Source organism: Mastigoproctus giganteus, chromosome 4, assembly GCF_048544385.1.
Source record: "Mastigoproctus giganteus isolate SK-2022 chromosome 4, ASM4854438v1, whole genome shotgun sequence".
Lineage (NCBI taxonomy): Eukaryota > Metazoa > Arthropoda > Arachnida > Uropygi > Thelyphonidae > Mastigoproctus > Mastigoproctus giganteus.
The window spans coordinates 111,614,096-111,627,444 of record NC_143578.1 but is presented as its reverse complement, the minus strand read 5'-3'; the positions used below and the strand labels follow the sequence as shown (position 1 = coordinate 111,627,444).

Genomic DNA, 13,349 nt, shown 5'->3' with positions numbered 1-13,349 from the left:
AAGATGCAAAAGTTACATTAGTCTGCTGGTAAAACTCCCAAAAACTTTCTTCTTACTTACTGTTTAATGCAACATTCCTACAAATAGCTCGGCTGGTATTCTGTCCACGATGCACAAAAATAAACCGCTGTACATAATAAGTATTGCATGTAAACCACAAAGAAATGGTCAGCTTGTAGAGCTAGTGCTCCATGCTCTCCAGCCTTCTGTATTTCATTCAGCTAGTGGGAGCAAATCGATGTGTGTATGTGTGTGTCGCAAGGTGGCGCACCATGTGGCCAATCAAGGCCGTGTTTAAACAGAGGATCCTTCCCAGAGGTGATAGTAGCGAGTGAACCACACATCTGAGGTGGATACGCAAGACTTGCATGCGATTAGAATGTTTTCTCTGTCCGTATCCGATCAAGTACGATTTAAAACTAAAAAGGGAAATGTAGTGACGGCGCTTCCAGTTCATGCGGAGCTGGGGAAGCTGGTAAAAGGAGACAGGAGTACGAGAATAGCTAATTGTGCCGAGTGGAAGAGGCTTGTTGCTGCCGGTCTGGAATCAGAACAGGTAAGCCTACTTTTAGTGCTGGATTCATTCACCGAACTTTAGTACGATTTGAATGACACCTCTTGAAGGTGTAGAAACAACGTACTCATTACTATTACTTATGCATCCCCTGGGGCATTTAATTCTGGACATGTCCCGGGATGTGTTTCCCAGTTAATAGTAATTTCCAAATATTTGAAAATGAGTTCGGCATAAGTTTCAAAATTGCAAGAGCGTAGAAAACACGAGATAAAATCCAGCGCCCACTCATCTGCAACCCAACAAAGTATCCCTGAAGATAAGGGCGTAATATTCAGCATCAAAAACTGGAAGGTACGTGCGATCATCAGAATAGCAATTTATTTTTAAATTTTTTAAAAGTTGCCCAATCCATTAAATTCTTCTTGAAACCACAAGATGTAAAAAGTAAGCGAAATTATCAGTTCATTCCTGGTTCGATTTGAATTATTAAACGCTGAAATTAAAAGCATTAAAATTGAAGGCACTGATAAATTGGCAACATTCCCTTAAAACTTGTGGAAATATATAAAAGAGAGCTTATAAACCATAGTATTAACTCCATTACTTTATATTCATCTCATATAATGCAAGTGACTTTTCACTTTTATTTCTAAAAAAAAAAAAAAAAACCGGGTGGGCTTAACATCTACAAGTACTCTTATAATATCGAAAAACATAATTTAGATGTCTAAGCATTCATTCGTTTCGTGCATTTATGTCGCTGAAGCATGCTTCAGTGACCACTTGCAAAAATGGGTTATGTCTGATCTGTTTGCAAGTTTTTAAGTCAGGACTATTGCCAGAAAATCCGATGTTATTATTCGCTGCAATTATTTAGGCCATGATAATCTGTACATTGTGTCGTTTTTGATTTTATTCAGTTGGATTTGTTGCGCAACGCCACCAGTAGAACTTCTAAAAGGCATAGTGGTCTCGATTTGTACTTTTATAATAGTAATAAACAGGGTTTAGAGCGTTGAATTCAAAAGTATTGAGTGTATCAACGATTCTTTCCTTATTATACATATTTATATATTTTTTTCAGTCTGTCGTGTTGTGTTATTGTACTTGAATATACAATAAAATGATGGATTTGTATTTATTTTAAATGGAAAGATAAATTAAAATATAATTTTTTTTTTTTGGTGTTGAAATACTTTCGATTGTTCTGTATATTTTTTTGGTTTCATTTTACACAGATTGAGAGACAAGACGAGTTCTTCAAGCGGTTAAAACGATGCTGAAGATGATTTTATGCTGACGGAATTAATTAAATTAAAAAAAAAGATAATTTATATAAAAAATACATTTATCTTATCCCGGAAAAAATGTTGAACGTCAAACCTTCAGTAAAATAAAATTGTAGGGGTATTCAACTTTGTCTGGACTTCAGAAAGTAACTTAATCAAAACCTATTGCAGATATGGTCTCAACTGCACCAGCTGCCGGCTGAAAATTGTACATAAACTCCCACACGAGTCTGAATACCCAAACTACACTGACTCTGTTTTCTCGACAAAAGTCCTTGTTTTACTGAGTACTGTTTGTCCATCAAAAATAACAAAGCAGTTATCATAAAAAAAAAAAAACACAAAAGTAATTTTACTAATAAGTAATAAATATTTGGAAAATGTAGAACACCGAAGCACAGTAATAAAGCAAAGTTTAAAGCTTCGCTTATAATGTTTCTAAAATATATTTTAATTTTCACGACAAGTACACGATGTCATAAATAAAAATTCTCTATTCAGCTCTCAAAGGGTTAACAATGAGCACATCCTTCAAAGCTGTCACAGCGATGAATATTTAAAGCAATAACTCATTAGCAATATAATCACTGTCCAGGTGATATAGACTAGGCTAAAGATGGTGAACCAGTGGCACGAACAGGAATATATATTTTCACATAACAACTCATAAATAATTTATACTATAAAGAAGTATTTTTACCGAGAAACAAGAAACCTAACTGCATACATTTCACTGACACTTCTTATGATTTTAAACAATTTTCCTTAAGCCCTCTGAAAGATAGTAATAATAAACACAACACAAGAGTTGATAGGGAAGTGCATCCTGAATATAATAAGATAGAATGGCAATACGCATACGCTCTATGCCTACCTTATTCAACGAAACAGGCCTTGTCATTCACTGTAGCCAAAGTATAGAGGTGAGAACTTCTGTAAACATTTGCTCTTAAATGATTACAAAATACAACAGCTGTGCATTGAAAAACTTTCTATAAAGAGCATTTCTAACTGTTCCTAATTTTATTTGGTTCTCCAGTGCCTCTTATCATAGCGAAAAGGCCTGTGCATGTTTATTTATATCCAAAAAACACAAAAATAAAAATCAAATGTGGCGCTTATTCGCTACACAAAATGTCGGAATGATTTACACCCGGTATGATTTACTATTGAGATCTCCATAGACCACAAGAAACACAGAGCCTCAGGAGCTTATTTGCAGATTACTGAGCACATTCTGAGGTTGTGTACTTTCACAATTATATAAACCTGCAAACAATTTTCCTTAGAATTAAAAATGCGTACTGCTCACAACATGCAGCCATTACGATCCATCCTTTTTTTTAATTATTCTTGGAAACCCCAGTGATTCTTGGGAAATAACACGTAATAACACGTAATAATAGCCAACACGCAGCCACGAGATTAACGCACGTAATCTGCATCAAACGTTCACAAGTATAAAATGCATATTTGCTACTTGAATGTCTATTATATTAAATTATTTAATATTTTATAATTTATTAAATTATAAATGCGCATTCTTCAGATAACTGCAATTTATATTAATTCTAGATGATTAATCAAATTTTCTGCTGACATTTGCACCTTACAGCAAAAGAGAACATACTGTCATACCATAATACATAAAACGGTCCTATATTCCAGCAATTCCCGGTAATAAATAATATAGACCGAAAACTAAGGCCCTTACAGCAGGTACAGGAATAAATATTCCTACATATAAATAATATACAACAGTTAGTCTAGACAAGGTTTTTATACAATTATCTTAATTGAAGTTTGGCTTAAAGAAAAGGAATAGATTCTTATTGTTCCGAGCATCGCTTAAAGCAGCACAAACACCAAATGTTTAAAAAAAAAAAAAGAAATAGAAATGTGAGGATTATAACTATTCTAAATGTAAGCTTGTTAAAACATGCAGAATTAGTCTTAGAATTTAAAATTCATTAATCTCAGACTCGGCGATTCATTTGATCTAATTTATTTCTTATCCAAGTCCGAATATCTGTCTATAAAGAAATCACATCTTTTCTGAAATCCATATGAACGTAGATGTCCATGTAAACCCTGTACCAAACAGCTCTTAGACACTTTGCCCAAACACCGATAATTTAGATCTTAATCTCTGAATAAAGAATCCATGTAAAAATCATATGATGTAAACTCTTACCAGTGTGTTAAAAACCACCACCCTCCTTCCTTCTGTGAAGTTTGGAGGTAGTGGCATGGTGTAGCAGCCCTTACGGTCTGAGGCGAGCGAAGGGACCATTAATTTCTCTCAATATGTACATGTTTAATTCATAATTAAGTGTCCCATGACTTTTGTTAGACCAGTGTATATCTGTAATCTATTTTCGCTGTATATTACAGCATCCAGTATTCTCTTTTCTCAGTTATCTTTTATCCTTTAACATTTTATTATGACTGCATCTGTATTTAATTTTCTGCGCACTGTAACCGGGTTTTTGTTATTCCCGTGAACCAACACTGTAACAAATTATTCAAAACCATCCAAAATCTACTTTACTCCAGCTATATGGGAAAAGAATTTATGTTCTACTAACTGTTACAAAAGGTACGGACGTTGCCCCGATGTTTGTGAACAAAATATGCGGTGTGTTCATCCTAGACACCTTAAACCAATCTATTTAATAAATGTTTATCGCTTCGATGCGTTACTCTTCCACGAACTGAATATTCCGTGTGTCCCATTCCCAAATGCAATAATCCAACACTGTAGAGGCATTAACGGTAAACAGCCATATCTTCTGAAAGCGCTTCCACATCTGTTCAAATTCTGTCTTCATGGCCGCATCACACCCATTATGCTCTTCTTAAAAGATAAACTCAGACAAACTTAATCGCAACTAATCTCATAACGCATAAAGTTCTTAATGCCATAGCACAAATCGATATTGTCTAGCTTGATGCAGCATTCGCCTTTGATTTAGTAAACTTAAATACTCAAATTTCAGTTACTGCAAGACTTAACAGCTTCGGTGACATTCTTAGTATACGCCTTAGGAAAAGCTGATTATTCAGTATTCATAATTAGGCTGTTTTGAGCCAAAGCGACGCTGGATTCCTCAAGGAAGACTCATTTTCTGCAATCTAGGCATAATTTAGGACAGTAAAAATTTCCTTAATAAGCGTACTGAACAGTTGAAAACTAAAATAAAAAAAAAAAAAAAACAATTAGGGATGATCAAACAAGACTGATCTGTATAATTGACCGTAAAATTGCACGAGCATATATCCGAAGATTCATACAGCCACCAATAACTTTCAGTCCGGTCAGGCTTGGCTCAGTGTTAATTCAGAATTATTCACCCAGCCGAACACTGGGTGCTAATCCTGTACCACATGAAAGTTACTTCTCCCAAGATGTTCTCCAAAAACTTGGATCAACTAATCTCAAATGAGGGTTGCATGGTTTCCCCTCATTAAAATTTCCACCCCTTCATGGCCCTTGGTTCATCTTTCTTCATCGTTGGCAGGAAATAAAAGAAGGAAACCGTGAACTGTGTCCATCTACCAACACTGTTTGACTGTCAAGTTCCTCTCTATCAGTTCTCGTTTCTTGAATTTGCAAGGTTTCCGCGTCCCACTCATGGTATCTGTGTTCAATGATTTTTTCAATCTGCTTTTGAGTCATAAGTGTCTCATAAGTCATAAGAAGACGTCAATAGGCCGACTGGACAGTGTACAAGATCGATGGAACGAAGTTCGTAACGAGGGTTTATAAAAATGCGAAAATATATAATCCAGGATTTATACAATGTTTGTAGTTTATGTTATTTGCGTACTTATTCAAAGAATGTACACTCACTGGAGGTGGTATCATGGTACAGGGTATGTTCCGTTGATACTGAGTCCACTCATTTATGTATCACTTACATTGATTTTGAGGAAGTTAGTCCACTATTTTCCATCTTGTTTGCACAGTACTTACCATCCCCATTCTTCCACGCCATATGCCTAAACCCTGAGTTCGAATCTCGTCAATATGGGAGGCATTTCTATGGACTATTTCCACAGCGGTTCTGAGACGGGTTCCAGGACAATTTATATAAAGTACCAGTTCTCCTTCCTTGCTATATAAAATTTCTACTGTTATGGATCACTATTTTCAAGTCACCCATGTCAGACTACAATATCTGCGAGTGTTCAGTGATTAAGGTAATCTATTTTTATGCCACAAATCTTAATTCCATTGGGCTGTTTGACGCTGGAATCCCTTACTGACTGTCGTATGTCAGTTAATATTCGCGTCTTTTCGACCATTTCATTATTTTCAAATTTATCGTGAAGTACTGAATTCACCATGGTGTCAAATTTTTAATTTCATAATAAATCTTATTGCAATTAATATAAAATAAATTTTCTATTTGTACTCAGGGACAGACGCACAGAATCAGAGCAACATAAGATACTATAGACAGCTTCTGGAAGTGAGAGGGCATCATTCTTTCGGTTCCTTCGCATAAACATCTGTGGCTGAATAGGTTAGACATACATATTCATAATTCTTGATTGACCTAGTCTTTACGTGAACCGAATACATTAAACTTATTTTAAATATTCACAGACATACGCACTCTGTCTGGGCATGAATGTTTAACTTGTAAAGTATCTGCTCCTATGGTCACTACAAGTCGTTTACGATTTTTCATCCTGGAAATAGTTTTCAAAACTTCCATATGTTACGATATTAATCCTAACTGATTAACATCGTATGACGTGCAGAGATTATTTCTAATAAATGGGATATTTTCAATTAGCCAATCAAAAAGCCCGGTGCATTATGATATGGTAGATCTCTAAGAATGGATGCATGCCAACAGTGCAACTTACTGCAGATAGCAAAACGAGTGACCAATGCAGTTTTATATGGGTCGTTAAAATTCTGTTAAAACTGGCATAAACTGATGCATTTCCCAAGAGAAGATTCCTAAAGAAGTGAGCCAATGGTAGCTCAGTTTTGTTACTGTTACGATAACAAAACAAACTATATTCCACCACGCGAGGGCAAATAGTTTTATGTAGGGCTAATTTCTTTCATACATAATTGTGTCGTTTATGGGCCAAAAAAACGTCTCGTGAAGGGATGACACGTGACGATTTCCTACTGTTTGCTTCTTGGAGTGAAAGAAATCGCGTTCTTTGAGAACGTTTATGAGGGAATAAAAATGTTTGCACACTCCACAGATGATCCTCGTTTGTAATGGAACAAAGCGGCACGTGGCCAAATCTGCATATCGATCATTCCATTCCGCCATGATGGGAAAAAAAAAAAAAGATTACTAAGCATGTGACAGGAATAGAATAACGTCTGGACACTTGAATGCTACAGCGTTTCACACAGGATAACTTGGCTGGCGCACGCACACGCAGCCAATGAGGCAAATAAAGACAAATGCAACATCTGGACATATTAAAAAGAATGATGCCATCTACTGATAATTTGGAAACCCGTGTATCGGTTGTTCAATGGATTTCAGGATCGCAAAATACCACTGACAGCCTTGTTTTGTGCAAGACTGGTGAGGGAATGATGTACTGTCCACAATATGCTTTAGGTAGTGAAAGCCTTGGCCTCTAGGGTAAATTCTTCATATTGTGAAATAGATAAACATCCGACTCACTTGTATCCGAAAAATAAGAGGGAAAGGTACAGTCAAGTAATCTTGCTTCATACACATAACTCAGAGCACCTGCAGCACGAACTTACACTTTTCTACAAAGCGAAACAACCTTCTCATTCAACATACACTTAAGAAACTGCTACTGAAAAACTGTACCGTCTCTTTTCATACGTAGCTTACACCACGAGAAGTTCTTGATCACAAGTTCACATAAAAGGAAGCGTTGCCACTACTTTTTAAACAGCTCCCCGGTAGAAAGAATTATTTTTAGCGTTGTGGTAAAACAAAATATTATGTTCTTAATATACACTAGTAGCAAGACAATGAAACTAATTTATTTTTATTTTACTTGTATTCTCTGTCGATATTCTTGTATATTGGAAAGAAAAGGTTTAGCGTTTATCTGTGGTATGTGTTCGGACGTGTTTGTTAGTCCGCTGAGTTTAGGTTGCAGCACTCAGATTATATTCTTGAGGCGAGTAATTGGCCATTATTTTAGCAAGTTTCTCGTTACTGAGCAGAACAAAGCTTGTTTCGTAAGGCATCCGTAATGCGATACCAAGTTGAGCAAGAGTCTTGCTAATTTGTCCGGGTGGTTTCTAAGGTAGGAAGACACTGTGAGTGTAGTGCTTTCGCTAGTTGCCATTTCGTAAGGAACGCAACACAATCGCTTGCTCATTTTCCTTCCTGCATTCAGTTCTGTTTGCTTTGAACGTTGAACTCGTTCAGTTTTATTGGGTGAGTATCCTCTTAATGCGAAGAATTTAAACAGACTAGATATACACTTTCTTCAATCGATACGCAGTATTTTTTTTCTTTATATATCGTGTGGTCCGAAGTTTTTATTTTCAATACTCCACTGGAAGTTTATAGTTCACATAATCCGCCGAGTTCTGAAATGAGATAGAAAACTACCCAGGTTTCATAGACTCCATTTTGTGGTTTGGTTGAAGCACAGTTCCTCTCCTCTCCAACGATGATTTCGATACCCATAACAGATGTTTATGGTACATATAGGAACTCACACCAGACCACTACTTCTGACGTAGTGGTTGGTATCTCTTTCTAGGTATTTTATTACCGTTAAAATCACACCCAATCATTTACATCCTAGCCTCATAACCTGGATTTTTCCCATTAAAAGCATAGTAAGTTGCATTAATTTCAACTTTATTGATCTAGAAATTTATCTGGTAAACTCAATAGACATAAAGAAAAAACTGTACATGGTCAAAATCTAATTTATGGTCGGTTCTTTGGGAAATTAATCCTCCGATCAATAAAATAAGAAAACTCATATTCTGAATTACAAGAACCGATTTGAGAAATAAAAACATCTGACTTTAATTAGCAAAATTCTCTCATACATGCAAAAACCATGAGAAGATCAAAAGAGAGAGAAGAAACAATCCTGCCATGAGTTAATTACATGTTGTGATTAAAGGTGCCCACAGGAAATACCATTTTATAAATACAGCAGTGCCTATGCTTGGAAAATTAAACTTCCGAGTAGACTAAATACATACACACTTATTAAAAAAAACCTTGGTTGCTATATGAATTCAAAGTGATTTCATACAGCGAAGCATTCTGTAGAGTTGAAGATGAATTGGGTGCCATAGTAAAAGCATTAGAATGGGACGTTGTGATATAGAGAGTAACAAAAGCGTTATTAAAAGTGAAAAGGCTCTGAATACGACCAACAAGGTTATGACATAGATGGAGTGGCTCGTGCTACTAGTCCATAAAACATTTGAAGTGATGATAGCGCACTCAGCTTTTCGTGCAGAAAATCTGAATTACGTGCCAAGCCAATAAGATTTGCTTATCGAACGATATCTTATTGATATATCTCTGATTAACGGAGGGATAGAATAATAGCTTTAAAAATGGCAGAGTAGGTTAAACTGTTTCTCTCAATCTTTAAAAGGGACTTTTCGAAACTGGGGTTTAAGGACCATTCAAAGTATAGACGTTACCCAAAGTTATTAAATTGAAACGGGCAATAGATTCTATTCGATATATGTTGGATCCCGTGAATAAGTTCTGTGATTAGATGATGGATGTTGACCCACGCTGAGTGAACAGATAGAGTGGAATAAATGACACCAGGACTAATCAATTAAGCTTACTGGAGTTGGATCTTTCTGTTATAAAAGATGCATATTTATTGTTTTTAAAAAAGCATCACAACTGTACCTTGTCACACCACGGACACCCTTCCATGGATGGGGAAACAGGTCCTATGCATGCAAAACGTCACAGAACCTGCTATAAATATGCACACTGGGCTTCGAACAGACAATTGCAAAAGAGAGCATGTAAGATGACACGTTCAACAGAATCACCTCAACAGTTCAACAGAATTGATCACCTCAACAAATGCTAGACATCGATTAACATGGTGTAAGGAGTGCGAATCCTGGACTGTAGAGCAGTGGAAAACAGTCCTATGGACAGACGAGTCGAGGTTCGCACTCTACCAATCTGATGGCTGTTCCTCGGTATGGCGAATGCCAGGGGGAACAGTTCCTTTCTGATTGTATCCTCCCAACAATGAAGTTTGTTGGAGGCAATGTCATGGTAAGGGGCTCCTTTCATGGTTTGGCTTGGGCCCATTAGTCGTTATCGACAAAACCACGAATGCAGTGCAATACCAGGACAGCCTGGACAATTACGCACTTCCAACATTATGGCAATACTTCGGGGAAGGCCCATATCTGTATCAGCAAGACAACGCGTCATGCCATACGCTCGGGTTGTAACAGAGTGGTTTGAGGACATGGGTGTGGAAAAGTTGGATTGGCCAGCCTAATCTGAACCCTATTGAGCATCTTTGCAATGCATTGGATCGTCCGGTACGTGCACGTCGAGATCGCCCAAGAACTGGTGGCTGCGTTAAAGGCCCCGAATGGAGGAACATATCACCTGACATTTATAAAAAGCTGGTTGAGAGTATGCCGCGAAGATTGAAGGCCGTCATAAAAGCAAAAGGTTTCAGCACAAAATATTAATGACACAATAAAAGCTCTTTTTTTTGTCTAAAGTCAGATGTCCGGATATTAATGGTAGGGCAGTGTTATACACTTAAGAAAATCATTCCAAAAGCAATGATTCAGTTTATACCCCTAAGAATTACTTCATAATTTACATCTATTTCTCTACTTATTTTTCGAATAGTCTTCTATATATTCTACACATTTGCGCAAACGCGAAGGCAATGCTTACTACAAAAGAAATGTTCAATTTATACTCTGGCATGACCACGTACACTCAGTGGCCAGTTTATTAGGTACACCTACCCTTTTCATGAAACTGAGCGCTCCTGCGATACACATAGGTGGGCAGATACACAGGGGTGCTGAAAGTGTGCAATTCAGTAAAAGAATGGGCAAGACGAAAGATTTAAGCGACTTTGAAAACAGCATGGTAGTCAGCGCCAGACGCGCTTGTATGAATATCTCGGACGGTGCAACCCAACCTTGCTGGAATTTTCATATACGACTGTCTCGGGTGTATAGAGATTGATCTAATAACCAAATAACATCCAGCTGGTGATGATCATGTGACCGGTAACAGCTCATTCATGCGAGTGGCCAACGGATGCTGACATGACTTGTGCCTCTGCGGGGGTAGCACAGTGATATCGTCACTGTTCTCGTCTCACTGTTTTCCGGGTTCGAATCCCGTCGATGACGCGAGGAACTTTAATGGGCTTTTTTCACTCCGTAGCTGAGTTAGTCGGTCTCAGGCGTAGATAGCAAGATCTTTTCCCCCCAGAAACTGGGTTTTTTTTTTCGTGCAGCAAACAGGCAAATCGACCAGAGAACACACGCATATTACAGACAAAATAAATATATAGATAGATGTAATCATTTACGGGGGACTCTAATATCATAATTTGGTTAACACGACTTGTGCAAGTTAACAGAACGGCTACTGTCAGTCAAATAACACAGTACAACAGGGAGCGGGTTACTGCTCTGTCAGAAAAAAAGGGGAAAAAACACAGGAAGGTACAACTACAATGGGCTCAGAGGCATCAAGGTTGAACAGTGGAGGATTGGAAAAATATTGCCTGGTCTGTTGAATCCCGGGTCCTGCTGCTTCATGCTGGTGAGAAGGCTGGAACGAGGCGAAAACATAAGTCCATGGGCACACCCTGCCAGTTATCAGCAATACAAGTGGTGTTGTAATACTGTGGGGTGGTGCACACTAGCCCCCCCCACTTGATACCAGTGGAGAAACATTTGGGCGCCGCTTTATCTGAAAATTGTTTCCGTTTCCAATATTCGTTCATGGCTGCAGTGTATCCATTCGTGAATGAGTTCTTCCATCAGGATACTTTATCACGTCACAAGCCAAGAATTGTACAGAAGAGTTTACAGAAAAGAGAGTGAATTCAGCCAACTGTGGTAGCATCACCAGATCTCAATCCAACTGAGCTCCTCAGATGAGAGGGAACGAACGATTCGATGTAGAGACCTGCATCCATCCATTTTGCAACAAATGTCGGACGCATTGCGCCAATATGGACCACCTTCCCTGTGGCTTTCGAACCTAGTTGAGTTAATGCCATGACGAATCCAGACTGCCTGAGGATTAAAGGGAGACTTACTAGCTATTAAGTAGGTCACAGAAGTTTACAACTAATCATTTTGACAATAATACAATAAATTCCGTATTTAGCAATTACGTGGACTCGAATTACTTTTCTCAAATGGGCTACTGCACTTCCCGCTGACCACTCCTCTTAGTTAGGGCCTAATTATTCAAATCCATCGTCGCCCATTTTGCAGTTTGTCATTCAGAGACGTATACTGATTTTGGAACTTGTTAAACCACCCTTTCACTGTTTGTAATGCAAGTTGTCTATGGCATCTTAGTCCGTATGATACATCGCTTTCTACAGCTCCTGTGGAGAGTTTATTAATTTAGTTCTGGGTTCGATTCCTGTAGATGACTACAAGAATTTCAAAATTTCTCTTCCAAGTTGTGAAAAAAGACCATAAAAATACCTCGCGTCATAAATGGGATTCGAAGAAGGGCCTTTTCCACCAGGTGCGGGGTTGTTCGGCTTCGAGGGAGGGTTTTTCATCCAGCAAAACAGACAAACCGACCACCACAGACTACACGCAATTTACAGACAGGACATAATGAAATCTCATAGCTTTGTCTGCCTTGGTGTAAATTAAAACAAGCAGAAACCAATCAGCTTCTCCGTTTTAATTTTTATTTATGACAATCCAGAAGTTCAGCTGTGTTTTTTTTTTTTTTTTCAATCAAATTTCTCCAATTACAGACTACGCATTAACACTACATTAGTAAGGAACACTAGAATTAAGGGATTTCAGCTAATTGTCTTAAGTAAAACCGAAAGTTAATGGATGTCTTTTGCTAAGTCCTTGAATACTTATTTATTGGATTCACCTCACGTCTACAATACTGCTGTAAACTGGAGAAGCAGTTTTAAAGTCTTCTCTACCGACTTTCAGCGATGCACGAGACGGGCTAATTGGAGGTTATTTATTGCCAGCACGTGCACTCGAATTAAAGACGAATTTTTTCTTTTTTTTTTAATTTTGTGCAGAACTATCGTCTTTGGTACACACCCTAATTCGTTGTTGTTGACGCGGATCGCATTGTTTGATCATCTGGGTACACTGGTGAACTCATTTTTTGTCCTTACTTCTAACATGAAAGTTTGCTAATCGTGCAGCGAACAAGACAATTAGAAACCACTCTTTCTGCCACCTAAATCTACATATCGATTTTCTAATTACCATTAAGTATTGAAAGAGTACAGCTTCCGTTCCAATAAACTTACTTGGTGCCACTTGCAGATGGGGAAATCAGTTAAAGAGTTTCCTAAGA

The 13,349-nt window shown here is 37.7% G+C and overlaps 1 protein-coding gene across 1 annotated transcript in view; it reads left to right on the top strand.

Annotated features, from left to right (window-relative positions):
* The first annotated feature begins 336 nt into the window (after nt 1-336).
* LOC150086994 (uncharacterized) overlaps nt 337-13,349 on the top strand; it is a 112,686-nt gene continuing 99,673 nt past the window's right edge. Inside the window, exon 1 of the mRNA XM_090371733.1 lies at nt 337-556. Within this exon, the coding sequence (XP_090227859.1) occupies nt 380-556 (177 nt within the window). The 5' untranslated portion in view covers nt 337-379. The remainder of the gene's footprint in view (nt 557-13,349) is intronic.